The sequence below is a fragment of the Leucoraja erinacea genome, chromosome 26 (assembly GCF_028641065.1).
Source record: "Leucoraja erinacea ecotype New England chromosome 26, Leri_hhj_1, whole genome shotgun sequence".
NCBI lineage: Eukaryota > Metazoa > Chordata > Chondrichthyes > Rajiformes > Rajidae > Leucoraja > Leucoraja erinaceus.
The window spans coordinates 32,836,306-32,862,266 of record NC_073402.1 but is presented as its reverse complement, the minus strand read 5'-3'; the positions used below and the strand labels follow the sequence as shown (position 1 = coordinate 32,862,266).

At 40.7% G+C, this 25,961-nt stretch overlaps 1 protein-coding gene across 2 annotated transcripts in view; it reads left to right on the top strand.

Moving 5' to 3' along the window:
- LOC129709970 (importin subunit alpha-7) overlaps positions 1-23,862 on the top strand; it is a 56,032-nt gene extending 32,170 nt beyond the window's left edge. For both annotated transcript variants that reach the window (XM_055656687.1, XM_055656688.1), the window contains exons 7-14: positions 5,259-5,347; positions 6,199-6,298; positions 6,643-6,806; positions 7,599-7,677; positions 12,424-12,549; positions 13,370-13,497; positions 18,549-18,727; positions 18,819-23,862. In XM_055656687.1, the coding sequence (XP_055512662.1) occupies positions 5,259-5,347; positions 6,199-6,298; positions 6,643-6,806; positions 7,599-7,677; positions 12,424-12,549; positions 13,370-13,497; positions 18,549-18,727; positions 18,819-19,006 (1,053 nt within the window). In that variant the 3' untranslated portion in view covers positions 19,007-23,862. The remainder of the gene's footprint in view (positions 1-5,258; positions 5,348-6,198; positions 6,299-6,642; positions 6,807-7,598; positions 7,678-12,423; positions 12,550-13,369; positions 13,498-18,548; positions 18,728-18,818) is intronic.
- Positions 23,863-25,961: the final 2,099 nt, after the last annotated feature.

Below are 25,961 nucleotides of genomic sequence, written 5' to 3'. Positions count from 1 at the left end.
TACAAAAAGTGACACCAGCAAATCCTGAGGTAGGTGGTTCTGGTTCTGAGACAAACATATCAGATGTGTCCTATTCACAAATTGGGGGGAAATTACAATTCTTCCTAATAGAAGGGCAACAAATAACATCTGATGTCTATATACTGTGCAGTATAATGGGGTTTAGAATTGAATTCTACCAAAAAAAAAACCTTTAAAAAAATGAAAATTCCCCTACTCAACATATTCCAAGACGAATACATGTTCTCTAAAGAAGAGATTAGAATTATTCTAGAACTTGACATATTGAGTAAAAAAGGGGTAATTGAGAAAACAACATCAAAACCACTAGTATTTTCTCTATTCCTAAAAAAGGATGGTGGCAGTAGAATCATTTCGACGTTACAAGTCTCAACCCTTTTGTACAGTATAAACATTTCAAAATGGAGACATTTACTTATGCTTTGCAGTTAAATTCAACAAGAGGCTATATGGCAAGCATAGATCTCCAAGATGCGTATTACTCTGTGGCTGTGCAAGGTAAGATCGTAGATATTTGAAATTTATCTGGATGCATCAATTGTGGCAATTCAAAGCATTGCCTAATGGGTTAACCTCAGCCCCTAGATTGTTTACTAAACTGAAAAAAACAATCTTAGCATTGTTAAGAGTCCAAGGCCATTTGATAATGGTTTATTTGGATGACATTTTAGTTGTGGCACTGAAGCCATATCGACAGCATCAGTATTAAAAGTCAAATTAACATTCAAAATCTGGGCTTCTTTATCTCTCCAGATAAATCTAGATTGACACCCAACAAAATAATTCAGAGCACATGACAGTGACTTACCCAAGGACTAAAGCTGCAGTAAATTGAGGGTTGTAAGGAACTAATTGCAGGCAAACAACCATCAATCAGGCAAGTGACAAGCCTAATTGACAAACTAATTGCTTCTTTCCAGCTGTTCAGCTTGGTCCACTGCATTACCATCAACTGCAGTGAGCAAAGGTTAAAAGACATTCCGGGTATTTGATAGACCCATGTAACTACCAAACACAGCAATTTATGATATAAAATGGTGGATTAATAATGTTGATATATATATATATTACAGAAAAAATTCTGGTTGAATCATCAGCTATCAGCCTACAAACCGATGCAAGTGCACTAGATTGGGGAGATGCTGATACCATCTCAAGCTGTGGAGATGGATCAAATGCAGAGGAAGAACCTTTGCTCGAGCCACATGGCATTAATTATCTTGAATTACTAAGTGTATTTCATGGGTTTAAAGCCCTTTGCCTCAAGATACAAAATTTGCATGTACAGGTTCAGATTGACAATACGGCAGTAGCATATGTCAATCATATGGGTAGAATCAAATCAGAAACATTTGACAGATTAGCAAACAGGAATTGGCACTGGTGCATTAAGAGAGACATTTGGTTCTGAAATTTACCTACCAGGTAAATTCAATATATTGCAGACACTAGGTCATGAAAATTTAATGACAATACAGAATGGATGTTAGAAACATAGAACATAGAAAATAGGTGCAGGAATAGGACATTCGGCCCTTCGAGCCTGCACCGCCATTCAATATGATCATGGCTGATCGTCCAACTCAGTATACTGTTAAACCGTGACATTTTCTATAAGATTGTGAATAAATTTGGGAAACCAGAAATTGACTTGTTTGCATCCAGATTGAATCACCAGTTACCTCAATATGGTTGTGGGAACCAGACCTAGGTGCAACAAGGGTACATGTTTTTACGTTAAATTGGGGTGGAATATTTATATGCATTTCCTCCCTTTTGGCTGATCAGTAGAGTCTACAGAAGATCAAACAAGATAATGCTTCAGGATTGTTCGTGGTTCCAGACTGGCCACACAACCATGGTATCAACTAGTGTTAAAAAAGATGACAGAACCTATAATGCATGTCTCAAGACAAGAAAACCTACTCGTGCACCCTGTAACTGGTGATTTCATCATTTACATGATCGTATTGATTTATTGATTTGCAGATTCAAAAAAGGTCATATCTTGGAAGAGACTAACGGATCGCAGTATGTATGTAATTACAGGATCCTGGAGGGATAATACCCAGAAGCAGTATATCTCTTACATTAACAAATGGGAGCAGTTTGTTCAACACAAAATATTATTATCATACTGCACACGTCAGATGTTGTAGAATTCTTGTCAACATTATATTTTGGTGCTAATTTAAGTTATAGTGCGATCAACACTGCAAGGAGTGCCCTCTCTGCATATTTATCGAGAACATCGGAACAACAAGTTCTAGGATCACACCCCTTGATTTGAAGATGTATGAAGGGCATCTTTAATGCTAAACCTCCCAGACCGAGATATACGGAAATCTGGAATGTAAGGGATGTACTCACACTATTTAGGGATTGGAGTCCCATCTCAAATTTGTCTTTAGACAAAATCACTATGAAATTAGTCATGTTAATGGCTTTAGTCTCAGCCCAAAGATTACAAACTTTACACAAGTTACGAGTAGACAGAATGGGAATGGCAGCAGAGGAAATTACATTCTATGTCTATGTCCTGCTAAAACAGAGCAGACCAGGAGTATCGGGGTGTAAATTGGTTTTCAGTATATCCTACAGAAAAGACTAGGTGTAGTTACATATTTGAAACACTACATTGAGACCACCAAGCACCTTAGAGGTGTAGAATCCGCATTATTTATCAACCATAAATAACCACACAAAAAAGTGACAACACAAACAATTTCAAGATGGCTGAATAAGTGCTATTGGATTCATGAATTGATACTGAAAAATTTTAATCTTATTCCACCATCTCATTCCATCTTGGCAACATCGGCGGAACATGGCAGAATTTGGACGTTCCAATAGACCATATCCTCACGGCCGCAGGATAGTCTACTGAAACGATGTTTATAAATATTACCACAAAGAGATTGCAGACCCTGGTGTAATTGGTGGTACTATTTGGATTCAGTATTAAATGTTCCCAGTGATTAAAATGGGACATAATGTTTATCATAAAACAAACCATTAACTGATTAACAAATGTTATGGTTGCATGTTATTGACTGTTTTTCACTCATAGAGTCAATCTAAATGCAGTGATACGCCGGAATTGAATCTACGGCCTGAAATCACAGAAGCTCTAAAATCTTCACGTAGTCACTCACGTGACTCCGAAGTAAAATAGTAAGATTAAACGAGAACTTACCAGTTTGAAGTTTGAATGATCTTTATTTAATGAGGAGTTACGTCGAGGGACTACGTGCCCTCTGCTCCCACCCTAATAAAGATCAAAGGTAAGTTAAGTTTGTATCACATAGCTTACTATTATGCTTCGGTATATATCATCTGTGATTTCACACCGCTGCTTTGAAGTTTGACGCGCGTGGGCCTGGACGGCCTTCTTCACGTAGTCCCTCGACGTAACTCCTCATAAAATAAAGATCAAACTTCAAACTGGTAAGTTCTCGTTTAATCTTACTATTTTAAATACGGAGTTCAGTTCAGTCTGAAGAAGGTTCTCGACCAGAAACATCACCCATTCCTTCTCTCCAGAGCCGCTGCCTGTCCCACTCCAGGTTTAAACAGAGCGCTGTCAGTTTAACGCGTTGGAATTTAAACGAAGAACAGTCGGCTACAGCGCTATGGGTTCTAAAAATAGCGCTACCAGCTGGAGCGCTATGGGCTTTAAACATAGTGCTGTGGGCTTTACACCTAGCGCTATAGCCACAGTGCTATGGGTCACAGACTGTTCAGGAAAATTCTCGTATAACAATGAGTCTTTGGAATTCTCTTTCTCAGTGGTAGTTGAGCCTTTGATTATATTTCAGGCATTGGTAGAATTCTGGATAAGTCCAGTGGGATTGCAGTTACATTGGGATTGGCCTTGATTTTACAGAACGGTGGGTGGGCTCAAGGGGGAGAGAGGGAGCGGTGGAGAGAGGGAGAAGGAGGGAGAGAGGGAGAATGAGAGAGTGAGGGAGAGGAAGGGAATAAGAGAGGGAGGGAGGAAAAAAAAGGAAGGAGAGAGGGAGGGTGGGTGGGCGGGAAAAGGGGACTGAGAGAGAGAACGGGGGAGAGAGGGAGGGAGGGCGAGAGGGATGGAGAAATGGATGAAGGGAGGGAGAGGGAGCGAGAGAGAGGCTTCCAAAATGGCTTTACATCATCATCTGGTGCTAAAAGCAGGAAGTAGCCGTTCAAACAGCAGTATACAAAGAGATGGCAATGAATGCACTGTCAAGTAAGGTGCATAGAAGACATGTCAATTGGTAGCAAAGTTATGCATTCTTGTACTCTTAATGGGTATGACTGCACATAAAACATCACTTTTCTTTCAGCAAAATGGCACCGCGTAAAAATACTGATTTCCTCAGCAAAATACTGATTTTCAGCTACTAGAATACTGAAATGCTCTGACAAAACTTGGCAGCTCTGTATATTACAATATGTTAACAAATTGGTTGGAAAATAGGAAATGGGCTAAGAATAAACAAGACTCTCAGATACGTGAAGAATTTAGCTGGTCACAGCATCTGAATAGTGTCCATTTTGGATCGGTGACCCTTCCTCAAAACTTATGAATTGTTTATTTTTCAATTCTCTCATCTGTTTGTCCATCAACACTCATCACTGTCCTCTGCACAGCACTGTCCCATGGAACTGCAAGAGATGTAACCTCTCTTTTACTTCACACCACTCACATCGCAGCCTTTTGGACTCAATATCAGATAACGTGTCTCAACAACAGTTTGACTTGAATTTCACAGCTTTAGCATATCTCCTTTCTTATAATCTCTCTCGCTCTTTCTTTAACTGCCCCCATGAGTCCATCAACCAGACAACCTGGATCACTTCAGTGACTCTGGCCTCCCTCTATCAGAAATATTCCTTTTGTCCTATCCCTCGTCCAGCCACTGTCCACTAGTATCCTCAATTTCCCTGAAACAATAACTCTATTTCTCTTTGCACAGATTCTGGCTGATCAAAGTTTTTTGTTTTTAATTCTGGATCCACTCATCTTTCCACGTAACTGTATTCTAGAAAATGTCCGGGACACTCTTGATAGGCTTTTCGAATTCGTAAACTGGTATTGGAAAATTGAATTGTTTGCTATATTCCCTTCCATTCTTTGTATTCCTTTTAGTACAGAAGAAGACAGTTATACCATTGTATTCTGCTACTTTCTAGAACATGGCTGTCTTTTAATAAAATGTTTATCTTGTTCTTTAAAGTTTTCATTTATTTCCTAGGCAGTTTGGGCCTTGGGAAACATTGCAGGTGACAGTGCAGTGTGCAGGGACTTTGTACTTCATTGTGGGATCCTTCCACCTTTGTTACAGTAAGTATTTGCATTTGGCACAACTTTTCACAATGTCTCTTTAGGCCAATGAATTTCACTGCAAAATTTATGGTTGAAAGTTTGAGTTTGTATTGTGCATAAAATAATGTAATTGGACTGACATTTCTTCTTGTATCAGGGATTGAGATGCAATAACACTTGTGGAAAGGGTTATCTATTAAAATATTAGAACACAAAGCTGTGTGGGGGGTTATCATGGACTCATCCAGCACGGAAACAGGCCTTCGGCACAACATTTTTATGAAGTAACTTTTTTGGTTCATGTGAAATGTAATTTTCCTCTTTAAACTTGAGGATATGTTCCTGTTTACAACATGCTGTTTTCTTACAGTAATCTGATAATTACAATAGACTATAGAATGTAGAACAGGCCCTTTAGCCCTAATGTCTGTGCCGAACATGATGCCAGCTTAAACTAATCGCGTCTACCTGCACATGATCTCACATACCTTGCTTATTCATATTCCTAACTAAAAGCCTCTTAAACATTACAATCGTATCTGGTTCCACCCCTACAAAAACTTGCCCTCCACCTCTTATGCACCCTTGCCAAAGCCTCCATATTCCACGTGATTCATGGGATGACCCGAACTACACATATTACACTAAATGTAACTGAACCAAAGTTTAATAAAGCTGCATCCTAACTACCTTCACGGCTGATGATAGCAAGCATAGCATGCGCCTTCTTTACCAATCTATCTACTTGTATTGCTACTTTCAGGGAGCTATGGATTTGGACCCCCTAGATCCCTTGTACATCAATGCTGTTCAGGATTCTGATATTAATAGCTAAAAATTCTGTCTGTGTCATTTGTTTTCTCTTGTAGATTATTGACAAAATCTAATAGACTGACAATGACTAGAAATGCTGTTTGGGCACTGTCCAACTTATGTAGAGGGAAAAATCCACCTCCTGATTTTGAGAAGGTAAATATGCTCCTTTAAAATGTACTCACATCACTATGACCTGCGGAGATCATAACAGAAACCTCCTGGTGGTGATCCCTGGAAGCGACAACGCAATGCACTCTGTGATGCATCGGGCGACAATTCTGTCAACATGTTGGACCACGACAGAAGTCAACAGCAAGCTACATCGTGTGAAACACGAGCGAACAAACTATGACCTGCAACTTCAATACTTTAGAGCTGTGCTTTAATTTTATAATTGACAGGATATTGTCAGGAATGAATGGATAATTTCAATGCTTTTAAGACATATTCAATATACAAAGTAGCTAAAATGAAAAGACCTCCATTTTTACTTGCAGGTGTCCCCGTGTTTAGCAGTGCTGTCCAGATTATTGTTCAGCAGTGACCCTGACTTGCTTGCAGATGCTTGTTGGGCCTTATCATACTTGTCAGATGGACCCAATGAAAAAATTCAATCTGTTATCGACTCTGGGATTTGCAGACGATTGGTGGAACTCTTAATGTGAGTTTATTCACTGTATGACTGTACTTTCTTTTGTGCACTGTTTAATATTTTAGCCGGCCTAGACAAACTCCAGAATGTCAACGTGAAATTATTTGTGGTTTCAATTAGAAGCTTACAAGGAAAAACTATGATTGGAGTACTTTGCCAGTTTATTTTCTCTTATCATTAAATTAAACTCACCAAATTTAACTCGCATCACAGATTTGTAAATGTACATTGTATTTTCTATTTATATTGCATTATTACATTGTATGTCCTTTTTCAGCTGATGGTTTGTTTAATGGGTTATTTCTCTCAGTTTTAGAAAGGTGAGAGATATGAACGTTATAATAAAATCTCTACCCTTTTCCCAACATAAGATCTGGAAATTGTGTCCTGGAATGTTGTGCCAGACTACCTCCTACATTGGTCTGTGCCTTAAATAATTATGCTGGAAATACTGAGCAAGTCAGACGGTATATGTGAACAGAAACAGTTAATGTATTAAGTCCAACATGAAAGATTATCAATAATGTTAACTTTTTCTCTCGCCTGATACCTGACCTGCTACTTATTCTGGCAGTTTTTATTTCAAATTCAAAATATCTGCTGTGTTTTGCGTTTACTTTGTAACTTGCTTTACTTGAAGCAAGAAATCATTTTAGAAATCATTACTAAAAGGAGACTTACCTAGCAGTGTATCCTGATTTCTCTGACGTATGAAATAGGCAATAGGTGCAGGAGTAGGCCATTCGGCTCTTTAGCATGTTGGATGTAGAATTGCTGATTGTTTTTGTGCATTTCTTACAGGCACAATGATTACAAAGTTGCATCTCCTGCATTAAGAGCTGTCGGTAACATAGTGACTGGTGATGATGTCCAGACACAGGTAGGTGCATCATAGATGTGTGAGTTTGGAGGTAATTGTAACTCAGATATTGCCTCATGTAGCTTTCATTTAAAGTCATTTATAAAGCTGTTCCAATATTGTTGCAATTCTCAAAGCAAAAGACAATTTGGTGAAATTCACCCACTCTTGCTTTAGGTTGTGAGACTGATTTTTTATTTTGCCTTTTTAGTAAAAGTCTAGTTCCTTTTGTGAATTAAGAAGGCCCTTAAGAAATATAGAATGTGTAAGCAGGTCATAAAACCGAATGTAGGAAGGTAAGGAGAGGTTACATAGTATCACTAGCAGTCGAGATAAGGAAATTCCAAGACATTTATAAGTACATTATAAGAGCTAGCGGATAACCGGAGAAAGAGTGGGGTCCATGAGGGAACAAAGAAGCAGTCTGTGCATAGAGTTTGAAGCAGGCACATGCTGTGAGTAATTACTCAAGGTAGGCAGGCGGCTTTTAAAAAAAACCTTAAACCGCACATGCGCAGATTGTTCTCTCCTTAAAAATAAAAATAAGTAATAATTCAATTTGCCCAAAGCTTCTAAATCTCCTTCATTGTTTAATTGCTGAATAGGTGGGGGACGGAGGATGAAGGCAGGTGGAGAGATGGTGGGAAAAACGGGAGCACACCGGGACGTTGAATCAGTTGTCATCTTATTGAATGACAATACTAATTCAATGGTCCAATTGGAGGGAGAGTTCCTTTCACAGCGTGTGGAGAGTCTGTGCCAGGGGTTAAAGATGCGGGGATGGCAGGAGTGTTGAGAAGGAGGGGGTCGGAGATCATATCAGACTCACTCACCGCTGCCGCAGCGCTCCGGGCACGGACAGCAGAACTGGCCGCCACTTCCGGGGAAGGAAGCAGCTCGGGTGACTACGAGCAACCGCCGGGACCCGACAGCAGAACCGGCTGCCACTTCAGCGCCTTCTGCCGGCCCGCAGACCTCTGGCAATGCTCTCCGTCTGAACACCTCTCACCTGCCGCTCACCGGCTTCACTCATGTCAGTTGCTTCCCGCAAATCCTTAAATTCCCACAGCCGAGTAACCTCAATTGGTCCTTTGAGCGCGCTGTCGGAATTTAAGGATTTGCGGGAAGCCGACCGGCGAGCGGCAGGAGAGAGGTGTTCAGACGGAGAACACTGCCAGAGGTGAGCGGAGACCAGCAGAAGTGGCCCGGAGCGCTGCGGCAGCCACCCGAGCTATTTCACTCCCCGTGCCCGAGCGTCGCAAGTGGGTTACTAGCCACGATCCTCTCCTTCACAATGTTCCTGCCCTCCCCGCAACTTTACCCCGGGTCAGACTCCTCAAACACTGTGAAAGGAGCTCTTTCCACCCCGGGAAATACAGTATTTAAAAACATAAACTTCCAAGAAATGTACTTACCACGGTAAAGGTACACAAACTCCATTCTTCTCTCTTTGCTTCCTAACATACCCTGCAGATAATGACAATCCATATTTGAAAAACCCGCCAAGAAACTTGCGCTGCGCATGCGCAGTACGGCAAAGGCAGAATTTCAGCCCCGCTTGAAATTGACGGCTTCAAGCAGCACCGACGGCACGTAGGCTGCACAGACCTTCCCTTGTTACAAGTGCTGTGGATGAAAGGCACGGACCTAAGAGATCGATCTCTTAGATAGGCATTATTCTCCCATGCCTTTACTATTTATATTTAATGATTACCATGTTATAATTTTAGTCGGGGTAGGCAGTGCCTACCTTGCCGACCCTGACAGCACGTGCCTGGTTTGAAGATACGAGTGAGGTCTTAAATGAATAATTGTGACCTGTATCTACTAAGGAGGAAGACATTATTGTTGCAGGTTATCAAAGCAGGGTCAGAAATATTCTAAAAAATGATATTAATAAGAAGGATGCCTTAGATATTGTAACAGTGGGTTATCCCAGGGCTTACTAGGATAGTCATAGTCATATAGCATGTAAACAGGCCCTTTGGCCCAACTTGCCCATCCCGGGCAATATAGAAACATAGAAAATAGGTGCAGGAGTTGCGCATTCAGCCCTTCGAGCCTGCACCGCCATTCGATATGATCATGGCTGATCATCCAACTCAGTATCCCATCCCTGCCTTCTCTCCATACCCCCTGATCCCTTTAGCCACAAGGGCCACATCTAACTCCCTCTTAAATATAGCCAATGAACTGGCCTCAACTACCTTCTGTGGCAGACAATTCCACAGATTCACCACTCTCTGTGTAAAAAATGATTTTCTCATCTCGGTCCTAAAAGACTTCCCTCTTATCCTTAAACTGTGACCCCTAGTTCTGGACTTCCCCAACATTGGGAATAATCTTCCTGCATCTAGCCTGTCCAACCTCGTAAGAATTTTGTAAGTTTCTATAAGATCCCCCCTCAATCTTCTAAATTCTAGCGTGTACAATCCAGTCTTTCTTCATATGAAAGTCCTGCCATCCCAGGAATCAGTCTGGTGAATCTTCTCTGTACTCCCTCTCTGGCAAGAATGTCTTTCCTCAGATTAGGAGACCAAAACTGTATGCAATACTCCAGGTGTTGTCTCACCAAGACCCTGTACAACTGCAGTAGAATCTCCCTGCTCTTATACTCAAATCCTTTTGCTATGAAAGCTAACATACCATTTGCTTTCTTCACTGCCTGCTGCACCTGCATTCCTACTTTCAATGACTGGTGTACCATGACACCCAGGTCTCGTTGCATCTCCCCTTCGCTTGCTCCACCTGCTCGCATTTGGCCAATGTCCCTCTAAATCTTTCATATCCTTGTGCCTGTCTAATGTCTTTTAAATGTTGTTATAAGGAAGTATTGCAGTCCGTTCTGGGAACCAAGAGAGCAGATTTGTGTGGCCCTAGCAGAAACAGATATTCTTGGCCACAGGCGAGGTGCCTGACATCTGGAGGAGAAAAAATATGATGTCTTTATTAAGGGTAGCTGGAATAAGCCAGGTAATTATAGGCCAGTGATCTAAATGTCAGTGGTTGAGAATTAGACAATAGACAATTATTGGAAAAAGTCCTGAGGGATGGGATAAATGTGCACTTAGAACGGCAGGGACTGATCAGGGATCATGTTACTGTCTAATTAATTTTATTGAGTGTTTTGAAGTATTCACCAAAAGCATTGTCATGGACATGGACAAGGGGTAGACAATGTCTACATGGACTTCAGCAGTGTTTTGACAAGGTCCCACGTGGTAATCTAGTCTCGAAGGTTATAATACATGGGATCCAGGGATAGGTAACAAACAGTTTGCAAAATGGCTCCTAAATGCTGACTATCTTTAATCTGTGCGATCCGTACTAGGTCAGGTATATTAATGATTGGGATGAAAATGTCAGTGGTATGATATATTAGCACATGATAGCAACATTGGAGGTATATTTGACATTGAGGAACGGTGTTTCAGGTTTGATAATTGGGTCTAGATCAAGTGGGAAAGGGATTGGCAGATACAATTTATCTCTTGCCAAGTTCAAAGTGATGCATTTTGGGTAGTTACACCAGGGCAGGATATGCTGGACAGAGTGCCCCTACAGTGAACAGAGGAACCTTGGGATTATGGCTCAACAGATACACAGTTGCCTGAAAATGGGAACATAGGTAGACAGGTGAGGATGGCTTTTGGCATTCAATGCCTTCATTGATCAAGCCACTGAATATTAGAGTTGGGATGTTATGTGGCAGTTGTTCAAAACTATGGAGTATTGTGTGCATTTTTGGTCACCATGGAACAGAAAATGGTACAGAAAAGATTCACATGAATGTTGTGTGGTTTGGAGGGCTTGAGTTATAAGGCCAGGTGGGATTGGCTAGGTCTGTTTTCCCTGGAGCTGAGAGATGACACGATAGAGATGTGTATATTATATTGAATATAAAATTATGAAAGGCATATAAAGAATGGATAGCCAATGTCTAGTGGACATAGGTGTTAAGGTGAGACGGAGGAGGTCTAAAGAGGGTATGAGGGGTAAATTGTTTACACAAAGAGTAGTTTGTATCTAGAATAAATTTCCAGAGGGGGCAGAGCCAGGAACAGTCACAACATTTTGAAGACATCAGTACAGGTATTTGAATGAGCAGAGTACACAGGAATATGGAATTAATGCAACCAAATGGGATTAGTGTAGAAGCATGATTGTTGGCATAGATGAGGTGGGCCATAGGGCTTTTCATTTTGTACAAAGCTCTGACATTGTATTAATCAACTAGTAATTTGCAGGTTGAATTTATCTCAATAAGTGTTAGGTGATGCATTTTGGGAGGTCTAATATGGTAGGATATACACTATGAATGGATAGAGCTCTGTGAATTTTGAAGAACAATGAGAGGTTAATATACAACTTGTCAAGTTTATTGTTATACGCACGAGCATGTTGTGGTACATTACAATGAAAATTTTGCTTGTAGTAACGTCAGATGGAACACACAAATTATACTAAATAATTCAGAACAGAATTTAAAAAAAATATTAGATAGACAAAAGTGCTGGAGAAACTCAGCAGGTACAGCAGCATCTATGGAGCGAAGGAAATAGGCAACGTTTCGGGCCGAAACCCTTATATTCCAATTCCAGCTTAACCAAAGTCCTGTGATGTTGCAAATAACTTCCTAGAGATGGTCGGCATTGACATGGTTTTCTGTGTTATACAATTGACTATACTGTAAAAGGAGCTAACATACATTCTGGTCACTTAAAATGCAACATTTTATTTACAGAATATTTCTTTTGTTTTGGCCAGGTCATATTAAATTGTTCAGCTTTGCCGTGTCTCCTGCATTTATTAAGTAGTCCGAAAGAATCCATAAGAAAGGAGGCCTGTTGGACCATTTCAAACATTACAGCTGGGAATCGAGCACAGATTCAGGTAGACAAATATACTTTAGACTTGGCGATACAGCATGGAAACAGACTTTTCGGCCGATTGAGTCCTCGCCTACCAACAATCACCCCGTACACTGCCGCTATAAGGCAGCAGCTCTATTACTGTGCCGCCCACATATATTTAACCTTAAATAAGTGAATTTAAATAAACAGAATCAACAACAATTCCATCGGATTCATTTAAATTTACAAACATTAGTACGGTAATAGTGAATTTCCAATCTGTTTATTTTGTAACCTTCATATACTGATTTACTTTTAATGGATTTAAATTCTAATAAGACTAAAGATATAATGGAAGCATTTTTGGTTTGTTAAAACAAGCATGTCATCTTTTTAATCAAACACTGTATTTCAATTAGTTAGCAGAAATATATGAGCTGCGGGCGATGGCACTATTTAGATTGTGGTTTCTTACATCTGAATTTAGTTAAAGGTATTGAATCAAGACTGCTGTAGTTCACCTCATTATGATCAAAATTCTCACGTTCCATTCATTTTGTTGCAGAGTTTTATCTGAAATATGTATGCCAGAGATAATACTGAATGGGTACAGTACAGAAACAATGAACTGCAGATTTACAAAAAAAGACAAAGTTCTGGAGTAACTCAGCAAGTCAGGCAACATCTCTGGAGAATGTGGATAGGTGATACTTATGGTTGCGACCTGCCCGAAATATCACCTATCCACATTCTCCAGAGATACTGCTTGACCCACTGCGTTACTCCAGCACATTGCATCTGAAAATAGATATCATCTGCTGTAAATGTACAATTGCTAACCCTTTCCTTTGTCATTGAAGGCTGTAATAGATGCAAGCATCTTCCCAGTGCTTATTGACCTGCTTCAAAAAGCAGAATTCCGGACGAGAAAAGAAGCTGCTTGGGGCATAACGAATTCCACATCCGGAGGAACGCCAGAACAGATTCAGTAAGAAATTAATCCTTTTAAATTTGCTCTTCAATTCTTTCATTTTATTTCTTGAAGACATCTTTTCTTATCTTTTGGAGCACGTTTCCCAATGACGTACGTTTCCAAATGCCTGCCTGAAGGCAAATATCTTGACATTTTGTCATTTGGAAAAATCATAACCTGTTTTAGTTATAGGTCTGTACTGCCCAGAAAAGGTCCTTTGTCCCAACTCGTCCATGCCATCCAAGTTTCCTGACTAATATCCCTCCAAACCTTTCCTATCCATGTAAGCTGTCTTTAGTGTTTATATATGTCACAACTGTACCTGCCTCTACACTTCCTCTGGATGCTCATTCCATAAATGCAACTCCTCTTAGTGAAAAAGTTGCCCCACGGATCACTTTTAAATCTTACCATTCTCACCTCAAAGCTATTTCCCCCAGTTCTAGACTCCCCTACCATGTCGCTATTCACCTTAGCTATGCCCCCTCATGATTCTTTTTACACCTCTAAAAGGTCACTCCTCAGCTTTCTATGCTCCAGAAAAATAAGTGCCAGCCCATCCAGCCTCTCCTTATAACAAGTTCAAGTGAGTTTATTGTCATGTGTCCCTGTATAGGACAATGAAATTCTTGCTTTACTTCAGCACACAGAACATAGTAGGCATCTACTACAAAATAGATCAGTGTGTCCATATACCATGATATAAATATATACACACATGAATAAATAAACTGATAAAGTGCAAATAACAGATAATGGATTATTAATAATCAGAGTTTTGTCGGAGCCAAGTTTAATAGCCTGATGGCTGTGGGGAAGTAGCTATTCCTGAACCTGATTGTTGCAGTATTCAGGCTCCTGTACCTTCTACCTGAAGGTAGCAGGGAGATGAGTATGTGGCCAGGATGGTGTGGGTCTTTGATGATACTGCCAGCCTTTTTGAGGCAGCGACTGCGATAAATCCCCTCGATGGAAGGAAGGTCAGAGCAGATGATGGACTGGGCAGTGTTTACTACTTTTTGTAGTCTTTTCCGCTCCTGGACGCTCAAATTGCAGAACCAAGCCACGATGCAACTGGCCAGCATGCTCTCTACTGTGCACCTGTAGAAGTTAGAGAGAGTCCTCCTTGACAAACCGACTCTCCGTAATCTTCTCAGGAAGTAGAGGCGCTGATGAGCTTACTTGTTAATTGCATTAGTGTTCTCGGACCAGGAAAGACCTTCAGAGATGTGCACGCCCAGGAATTTGAAGCTCTTGGCCCTTTCAAACATTGATATAAATGGGGATGTGGGTCCCCCTCCTACTCCTTCCAAAGTCCACAATCAGCCAGCTCCTGCAACAACCTCATAAAGCTTCTGTGTACCCTTTCTAGTTTATTGACATTCTTCCTATAGTAAGACAACCGGAACTGTATAAATACTCCATATGTGGTCTTGTACAGTTGTAACGTGAGGTCCTGACTATAACTGTGTCTCTCACCTCACTTCTGCAATTTAATTCTGGGATCTATGTTTGGTTCAAGGATGAGCAAAATGGGCCTGTGAAATCAAACTGTTTCATTGGTGTGTAAGTGTCATTTGATAGCATTGTCAATGACTTCACCCAAACCTAGTAACTATGTTCTTTCTTTCGAGTTATAGAACATCATAGAATCATACAATGTGAAACCAGGTCCTTCGGTCCAATTTGTCCCTGCCAACTATACTAGCCCCACCTGCCTGCATTTGGTCCATATCATAGAAACATAGAAACATAGAAATTAGGTGCAGGAGTAGGCCATTCGGCCCTTCGAGCCTGCACCGCCATTCAATATGATCATGGCTGATCATCCAACTCAGCATCCCGTACCTGCCTTCTCTCCATACCCCCTGATCCCCTTAGCCACAAGGGCCACATCTAACTCCCTCTTAAATATAGCCAATGAACTGGCCTCAACTACCCTCTGTGGCAGAGAGTTCCAGAGATTCACCACTCTCTGCGTGAAAAAAGTTCTTCTCATCTCGGTTTTAAAGGATTTCCCCTTTATCCTTAAGCTGTGACTCTAAATCTCTAGAATATCACTCTAAACATATCCTATCCATGTACCTGTCTAAATGTTACTTAAACATTATGATAGTACCTACCTCAACTTTCTTCCACTGGTGGAAGCAATGTGGTATCTAGACTGTCCTACACCCTTTGAAACTTGTATTTCAGTAAGATGCCCCTCATTCTCCTAAACAGTGAAGAAGATTGATGTTGTTTTGAGCACTGCTGATAGGACACCCTCTAATACTTTTCAACATTGCTTGGTCACAGAGGACAGAGTATCATGATGGAGGGTTCACAAGTTATAGGACTAGAATTACTGCCCATCGAGTCTACTCCGCCATTCAATCATGGCTGATCTCTGCCCCCTAATCCCAGGCCCAGGACAGAAAGGAGAATATGGGACACAAAGTACTGGAATAAGGTCAGGCAGCATTCCTGGAGAACATGGATAGATGGACATTTCGGTCGAGACCATTCTTCAGGCTAACTAAGAGAAGAGAGAGAAGAAAGATGGAAAAGGTGGCAGAAACTGCTGGCAGATAATAGGTTGAGGGAGGCGGGGGTTTGATAGGCAGCTGATTGGAACAAAGGTCATAGATAAGAAAGGTGTGAGACAAGGTTTGAAGAGTCGCAGATTGTAAAGCCAGAGGGAGGAAATTGGCATTGTAGGAGTTGGGTGGGGGGGGGGGGGCAGTGGGTTTAGTGAGTGGTTAGTTGGAGTCCAGGTGGTGCATCGGGGAGTGGGAAGAGAAGGCAGGGGCATTGGGGGTGAAATTTGGGGGGAGTGGTCCTGCCATTCCCCTTTTCCAGCCTCCTTATTTTTTAAGCTTTGTACTTTGCCAATTTGCAGATTGTTTCTTGTAAATGCAAAGAATTTTGCATTTCCGGGGATATGAAAGGAAAGGGATGGGTGAGAAACATCAATTACCGTTGTGAGGCAAAGTGAAATTGCAAAGCGATACTAATAAGTTGTATTTTGTTCTGTTAATAAATTAAGCACCAAATTAATTATTACAAATGTAACATAATTTAATAAGTGAATGTTCTGAATAGAATAGAATAGTTTCTTTATTGTCATTGTAACATGGGCCATGTACAACGAAATTTAAAATGTCAGCCAGTCAGTGCAGCATTCAAACATTTCTAAAGCTAACGAAACATCCACGGTAAAATAATAAAGATAAGCAAATAAATAAAAATCACAGACAAAGCACGCATACACACCCAACCCTCCATCCTTCTGTCGATTTCACCGTTACCACAGTCCCTTAGTCTGTATCGCCCCTGCGTTCCTTGGCGGCCACATTTAGTGCTTTTATAGCAGTGGGGTAAAAACTGTTTTTTAGTCTATTTGTCCTTGTCCTTGTGGATCTGTACCGTCTGCCTGACGGCAACAGTTCAAACAGGGAGTGTCCGGGGTGGGAGATGTCCTTTATTATATTCTGGGTTTTTTTGGTGCAGCGGGAACTGTGTAGGTCCTCCAAGGTAAGGAGAGGGCAGCCGACAATCCTCTGGGCGTTGTCAATGGCCCTCTGGAGCGCTTTCCTCTGAGCCGCTGTGCAGCTGGTGTACCACACGCATACACAGTATGTTAGTATGCTCTCAATGGAGCACCGATAGAAGGACAGCAGCAGCCTCTGAGTGATGTTGTTCTTCCTGAGCACCCTCAGGAAGTGCAGTCTCTGCTGGACCTTTTTCAGCAGCGCAGTGGTGTTCACGCTCCACGTCAGGTCCTCCTCAATGTGGATTCCCAGGAAGCGGAAATCCACCACCCTCTCTACACAGTCCCCTCTGATGGTCAGTGGTACCATGTCCGTTTTGTTTTTCCTGAAGTCTATTATTACCTCCTTCGTCTTTGAGGTGTTGAGGAGCAGGTTATTTCCTTCGCACCACACTGTCAGCTGCTCCACCTCATCCCGGTAGGCGTACTCGTCCCCCGCGGAGATGAGTCCCACCACTGTAGTGTCATCCGCAAATTTGACAATGGTGTTGCTGTGGTGGGCGGGGGTGCAGTCATGCGTGTAGATGGTGTAGAGCAGGGGGCTCAGTACGCAGCCCTGTGGAGAGCCGGTACTGAGGCTGAGGGCCGTGGATGTGTGATGGCCCACTCTGACTCTCTGGCTTCGACCCGACAGGAAGCTATTTATCCACGTACAGGTGGAGTGTGGAAGTCCCAAGTCCCCCAGTTTATCCACCAGTTTGTGGGGAAGGATAGTATTAAAAGCAGAGCTGTAGTCCACAAAGAGCATCCGCACGTAGCTCCCCCGCTGCTCCAGGTGAGACAGTGCAGCATGGAGAGCTGTGGCTACAGCGTCCTCTGTGGATCTATTCGCTCTGTACGCAAACTGGTGGGGGTCAAAGCTTCGGGGCAGAAGTGATGTGATGTGACCCCGGACCAGTTTTTCAAAACACTTCATCACCACTGGTGTGAGTGCGACTGGCCGGTAGTCGTTGAGGCTGGAGATGTTGTGTTTTTTTGGGCAAGGGGACTATGGTGGAGGACTTCAGACAGGGTGGGACAGTGGACTGGGCCAGAGACTGGTTAAAAATCCTCGTCCAGACTCCAGCCAGCTGGTCTGCGCAGTCCTTCAACACGCGTCCAGATACGCCGTCAGGACCAGTAGCCTTCCTTGGATTGATGGCCCGCAGCGTGCGCCTCACCTCATGCTCCTCTATCTTGAGGGTTAGGCTGCTGTGGACCATGTGCTGTGATGTGGCTGTCTCGGGTGGCTCCACTTCAAAGCGAGCAAAGAAGTGGTTCAGCTCCTCTGCCAGCGAGGCGTCACCTTCAACAGCTCCAGCTTCTGATTTTTTAATTCAATAAATGATTTTCAATATTGACAATGAGAAGCCGAGCCTTAACCAATTTGTTCTGGATATCCTGGAAGCCCGAGTAAATGCTCCACTACTGTGAAATAACAATAAACTTTTGATTAAACTGTACATATTTATTTTCTGCTGCACCCGCTGAGTTTCTCCAGCAATTTTGTGTACCTACCATATTTATTTTTGTTTGTTTCCTCTTGATTTTAAAGGTACCTTGTAAATTTGGGTTGCATTAAGCCATTGTGTGATCTACTGACTGTTATGGACTCAAAAATAGTTCAGGTTGCCCTAAATGGGCTGGAGAATATCTTAAGACTTGGAGAACAGGAAGCAAAACAGAATGGAACAGGGATCAACCCATATTGTAGCCTTATTGAAGAAGCCTATGGTAAGAGCAGTTACAATTGACTTTATTTTCCCTATAAAGTAAGAATGTTGTTTTCCAACAGCTAATAATAAATTGTATTTCTTAATCCCAGGTCTCGATAAAATAGAATTTTTGCAGAGCCATGAGAATCAGGAAATCTATCAGAAGGCATTTGATCTCATTGAGCACTACTTTGGTGTGGAGGAGGAGGACAGCAGCATTGCTCCACAAGTGGATGAAAGTGCACAGCAATTTCTATTTCAGCAACAAGAAGCACCTATGGAGGGTTTCCAGTTGTAATGTGTTCAGCAAAATACAAGCAGCCAAATGCAGCCTCACCCACCTCCTCGCTCCCCTGTCCCAATCACCACCACATATTAAGTTGAATTGAGAGGTAATTTTTTTTCATTCCTTCAGGGAAAAAGTGTTTGAAGAGATAAATGAATTTGGTACAAAATGTTGTGCACTCTGCTTCATTTGAATCTAAGGAGTTATGGGGTAACTGTTGCACTTCCCTTTGTTTAATTCCCATTACATTGGAACCTGATTTATTTTCTGTGTGTGCAACATACCTCATCCATATGTAAAAGGCAATTCTCCCAGAAATAAAGCTGGTCGAAATCCAGTATATATCTTAATTCTGCTGGATTGAATGCTTTAATACAACAGTATCAAACTTCATGGAGCAAAGTTTTGGGTTTGCAGTCAATTGTTATAACTGTAAAATGTGTAGGTTGTTTCTGTAGAGTCCTAATGACTGGTTGCTACGTTATTGAGTAAACATGCCATTTGATCAATTAGTTGGTAAAAACAATGTATCGGAAAAAATATCCTTTGGATTGTTGCCTGTGTTGCTTTTGTTTGCTGGCCTGGATAATGACAGCCTGAGATATTGCAGTATCTTTGCAATATCTCATAAAATGAGTGAGTATGGGCTTCTGATAATTCTCAACATGGTGAATGTGCAGATTTATTGAAGTAATCAGTTGCAATTAACATTAATCAAGGGCGGTGCCAAGATTCTGGAAAGTTAAGAGTAGTGTATTTGGGAAACCTATCAACATTCAGAATTGGTATATGTAGTATTTTGAGCTGATTAAATGTATATTTGCTACAATTAGAGCTGTTTAAGGTGTTAAAAAACTTAAGATTGACGCAAAAGGCTGGAATAACCTAGCAGGTCAGGCAGCAGCTTTAGATAAAATGGATAGGTGATGTCACCAATCCATGTTCTCCAGAGATGCTGCCTGACCTGCTGAGTTACTCCAGCATTTTGTATCTATCTTTGGTACGAACCAGCCCTGCAGTTCCTTGTTATTACATTTTGTTTAAACTTGTTAGGTTTGCTTGATTATGGCTTAATTTGAACATTCAGATTTAATTTGTACATTTTTCTTTGAAAGAGAGAAGGGTGTTACAAGTTTTGGGAATGATTTGGGAAAGCAGGACACAGCTTTTGGTATGAGTTGATAATGCAGTTGGCTATAAAATGTAAGCTATGTACTGTATTGATGAAAATTCAAATGTCAAACTTGCCAGATGTGTAGGAGCAGCTATTGATCATGTGTTTAAAATACAGACTTGGTTTGTTTAGGAATTGAGTGTATTTAATCTGTAAACTGGAAGCTGCACACTGCAGTCTTGTGAATATCAGCCATTATTTATTTCACCTGTTACATTAAAATAAATATTTATATCCCTTGCCAAGCATCTGGTATAAGACTACTGTGACCATGCTCATCTCCAGGCCAAGTTTGAAAACACAATTGGATACCTTCTTTGAGTTTGTAAACTTGCTTCAGTTTTCTCAGGGGGTGCCTCCTGAATATCCAAATTCCAGGTTTATGCCAAACAACTATGTTAAAACCACTTGCCTTGAAAAGAGATTGGGTGGTAATTGGAATTATCTACAGTTTTTGTGCCACCTTTTTGCTTTGGGAAGTCAAAATCTTTGCAATATTCGCACTTCCCTCACTCCCTCGAACAATAAAATTATTTCTGGAAGTACTTCTTGTGGCAGTTGGGAGACAAACTGCGTGTTAAATCAATCCATTTACTAGCTGGATTTAGATCCTATTTGCTATTAGCTTAGTTATTGACTGGGCATGTGATGGAGATTTTCATGCTAATTTTAGAGGTATTTATCCATGTGTATTTGAGATCGATTTGAATTTACATGATTAGGGTTAGGGTTACGACTCTGAGGCTGAGTAAGGTGCAGCTGAATGTTACGTTATTTGTGATTGAGACTTTAGAATTTAAAATGCACTGGGAAGAGGACATTTAATTTGTTGGGATATGAGGAGGAAAAACAGAAGAAGAAAAAACTTGAAGCAAGTATAAAATTCACACTAACTTTATTAAAAAGGAAACATTTAATTATTTTTTTAAAAATTGATAACCTTGGTGCTTTGGCAAGGGAATAGTTGTCAATATTTTAACAGATTTGATATTATTTGAACACTTTAATACACATGTACTAGCATATAGTTCTACAGTTTAACATTTACATTTTTAAAGAAAATGGCATCCATTGTGAATTTGGGATACAAATCATTATGAAGTGGGGCTTTTCTGTGCTGGGAGACTGCATTCTATAATCGGCTAATCCATTTCTCTCTACTGCTGTGGCAATCAGCTTGGCTGTATTGGGAAGATAAATTGCACAACAGGTATTGGAGAACCACTCTGAACTTGGATTTTGTTTGAGAGTAATTGGTGTTGTTTTAAATTGATAGTTTTAATTTTGGTTGTAGTTCTGGAAAATCAGCTCTAATGGATCAGTCTACGAGATACCTGAAGAGTGTGTATTGCGGTAAAGATCATACCAGTTGGGCACACAGTTATGATAGCTTGGTTTAATTTAACTTGGTTCTCTCACACTGACGGTCTTACAATTTCCATTGCTTCAGACCAGACAGTTTCTAGTGTGTACATATTCAACATCATAACTATGGACTCAGAACCAGATTTTCAAAGATTTTACAGTAGGACAAAGATTAAGTGACTAAAATTTAGACATCAAAATTACCTGGTTGCATACTGTAGTTTAATAATTTATTTTTAAAATAATCCTCATTGGGATTATCTCAAAACATTTTCTGAACTGGTAACTCTTGTGCTTATTTGAGAAGGATCTCGACCTGAAACGTCACCTATTCCTTCTCTCCAGAGATGCTGCCTGATCCGCTGAATTACTCCAGATTTTTGGCTCGTGGTCTTTGCTAAAGAGTAAAGGAAATAATAAAAAGAACAAACCTAGTATGAGGTTTGGGACTTTTAAAAATATCTTTGATGGTTTAAGCATTTCTACATGAATTGGAAACACTGGACGACTGAAATTTGTTGCACTTTTGTAACCATGAAAAGATTAAACATGTTCATTGTAGGAAAGCCTTTCAGTGCTAGAGTTAACAATTGTGTTCCATATAATGTCCTTTGTGCTCATTTTATACTCATCTTTATAACAGTACAATATGTTGGAAATTATACTGAATTTTATGGAATGGCTAATGAATAACTTGAATTGGGTGGATCTTTTGATGGGCGGGGATTGAGAATGATTTTTCTTTTTTTTTTAAATGCTGATCTCTAATTTTATAAACGTGGTTACTAAAATCAACAATGAAAATCTAAAATTCTGTTACAAATGTGAAGTTCAATCTGGATTCAAATAAAAGGGCTGTAAAATGGATTTAAAATAACTTCCTTACTCAAAGCAATCCCAGTTGCTTAATCTTTGTAAGGAAGAAAGTGTATATTGTAGTATTGACCTAAACAGTTCTTCAATGTCAAAGATGAATGTATTCTTCATTTCAAACTCTATGGTGTATTTAAAGCTGGGATTTATTTGTTGCTATCAATACTGCACTTTAGGTTTAAATTTCACTGGCAAATTATTTCATAAAAACAGAAAACTAACATTTGCCCCCAAATTCTTACTGCTGACAAAAGTGTTCAATGTGAAAATGCTGTGAAATTTAAAGAGTGTCTGAGTATATTCCATATGTTGATGTATCCCATTACCTATTTATTGTTTGAGGAATGGAGCTTTCACTAACCATATTGCTACAAGCATCTATAACCATAGATATTTTGGGATTTTCTGGTTTCAATCGTGAGCAGAACAGCAAATAATATTCCTTCAAGGATACTGTAAGCAAATTTCACACAATTAAAAAAAAAAACCCCAAAAAATTAACACTAGTAGCATTTCATGCTACTGCAATTTATCATCAAAATTCAAAAACATCCATTTGCCAACTATGCAAATTTTTGATGAGGCCTTCCTGTCAGGATTCTCTCCGTTAGTATTTCAATGTTACAAGGCATCTTCGTCTAGTGCATTTTTGTACAATTTTTCTACAGATATTTTGATATATAATGCTTAAATGTGCAATTTAGCAGGGAAAGAGTTTCAATTTGAATAGATTTGAGCTGTTATAATTTGCAATACTGTTGCTGACAATAATTCTGTGGAGCAACCACAGGCTAACACAGCTCATTTTCAAGTGCTGACATCACGCTGCTATAAGTACGATGACTTCTGTATTTTTAACTTGTAACTGACACTTATTTTACATATGTTTTTTGCACTTGTGGCCATTCCTTGCAAAGATATAACAACAGACTTCCTGTGGAACAAATAAATCTAAATTCTAATGCACTCCTGTTTTTTCTTCACACAAGTGCCAATCCGACCGTGAGTCCATGAAGATTTGGGTTTGTGTCTTGAACAATTTTTGTTTACTTGAATGAACACTTTTTTAATGAATATGTGGCTACTTGCTGCTCTTTATTCCTTAACTGCCACAAAGACATGACTTGGGTAATATTAACATTGGGAAGTATCAATCTTACATGCACTAGTATATTGGTTAGGTAGGTTTGGAATATAGTTGAAAATCCAACTCTTGATGCCCGTGACCAGGATATTTTATTTGCTGTTTTGCAACCAAGTGTAGGAGGTTTAATATTTTACAATTGTTTGAACATGTAGCTTAAAAATACATAACCAAAAAAAGTATTTCTATTTATTTTCGTACATATTATGACAAGGTTTTGTTTACTTGGTCCTACAGATGTTTGTAAATTTAATGTCCATGTCCAAATTAATATGCATCAAAACTGAATAAAACTGGTTCTCTTTTTCCCATGATTTAATTTTGGGAAGGTTGCATTACCGCCCCATCACATGTCTGACAGCCGATGGATTTGCCAGTGCGAATGTGCGACAACGGGAACAGTACAACAAAACGTGTAGTTAAACATATATAAACACACGCACACACGCACGCACGCACACACACACCTACACACACGCACACACACACACCTACGCACACACACACACACACACATACACACACATACACACACATACACGCACACACGCACACACACCTACACACACACACACACACACACACACCTACACACACACACACACACACACACACAACACACACACACACACCTGCCGTTCATTTGTTTAAACTCTAAATGTACAAGTATGAAATAAATCTTGTTACAAATCTACATTTTGTGTCTTACCTATTACAAAATAATAGATAATCTTGCCAGGGTTTAGATAGCGTGAAAGTGTGTTGAGGGATGTTTTCTCAGGCAATATGTAGATGGGTCTCCAAGGGTGAGCCTGAACTACACTGAGGAAATAGGGAAAGGCAAGTGACTGAAGTGTCAATGGGTGAGCGCTTTGGCAACAATAATGACAATTCTGTTTTTAAAATAGTTATTGATAAGCTAAATTCTAAATTGGGGCAAGGCCAGCTTTGATGATGGAGTAGACAGAACAAAGTAGGCATACCAAGAAGGGTTTCGGCCCGAAACGTTACCTATTTCCTTCGCTCCATAGATGCTGCTGCACCCGCTGAGTTTCTCCAGCATTTTTGTGTACCTTGCAGCTTTGATGATGTTAGACAGGAACTTGCAAATGTTGATTGTAGCAGGTTGTGGGCATGGGACATCTAGAAAGTGGGAAGCTTTTAAAAGTGAGATAGTAAGAATTCAAGGTCTTCATGATCCTGTTAGAATGAAAGGGAAGGCAACTTGGAGTAAGGAACATGCATGAGGAGGGAAAAGAGGCAAGGGCCAGGTATATGCAGCTAAGATTAGGTCCATCCCAGGAGGAGGATTGAGAAGCATATGAAATGAAATTAAAATGAAGGCAAAAGGGGGGCATGAGACATGTGCACGTCTGTTACCTGGCAGATAATATTAAGGATAGTTGACCGAGCTCACACATGCCTTTTCTCCATTTCCTGTACGTGTTCTCATCTCTCCCCAGACAATACAGAGGAAGTGTGTTAGAAGGAACTGCAGATGCCGGTTTAAACCGAAGATAGACACAAAAAGCTGGAGTAACTCAGCGGGACAGGCAGCATCTCTGGAGAGAAGGAATGGGTGACGTTTCGGGTCTGAAGAAGGATCTCGACCAGAAACGTCACCCATTCCTCTCCAGAGATGCTGCCTGTCCCACTGAGTTACTCCAGCTTTTTGTGTCTAAGAAGAGGTAGCGTTCCCTTGGAACTCACCTTTACCCCACCAGCCTCCACCCGCATCCAACACATCATCTTCTGCCAGGTCCTATACAATCCCACTACCACTCACCTCTTTCCCAGTCCCTCTGCTATTGCAGGGACCACAAACCATCTCCTTGGTTCCCTCCCTTGCTGCCTCTTCAAGCACAGCCCACAGCAGTCATAATATCTGTCGCTTCGCTACCACCCATGGACCTGTAACACGAGCTCATAAAACCAAGCATATAATATTTTTAACTATCTTACGGAGTACCTGTGCTCTGTCCATTACAACCCTCTTGAGCTAAACACAAAAAGTTGGAGTAACTCAGCTGGACAGGCAGAATCTCTGGAGAGAAGAAATGGGTGACCTTTCGGGTGGAGACTTCTTCAGACACCAATCCAGCTTTTTAGAAAATAGAAACATAGAACATAGAAAATAGGTGCAGTAGGAGGCCATTTGGCCCTTTGAGCCAGCATTGCCATTCATTGTGATCATGGCTGCTCTTTATGGCTCCCCAATCAATAACCCGTGCCTGCCTTCTCCCCATATCCCTTGATTCCACTAGTCCCTAGAGCTCTATCTAACTCTCTTAAATCCATCCAGTGATTTGGCCTCCACTGCCCTCTGTGGCAGGGAATTCCACAAATCCACAACTCTCTGGGTGAAAAAGTTTTTTCTCACCTCAGTCTTAAATGACCTCCCTTTTATTCTA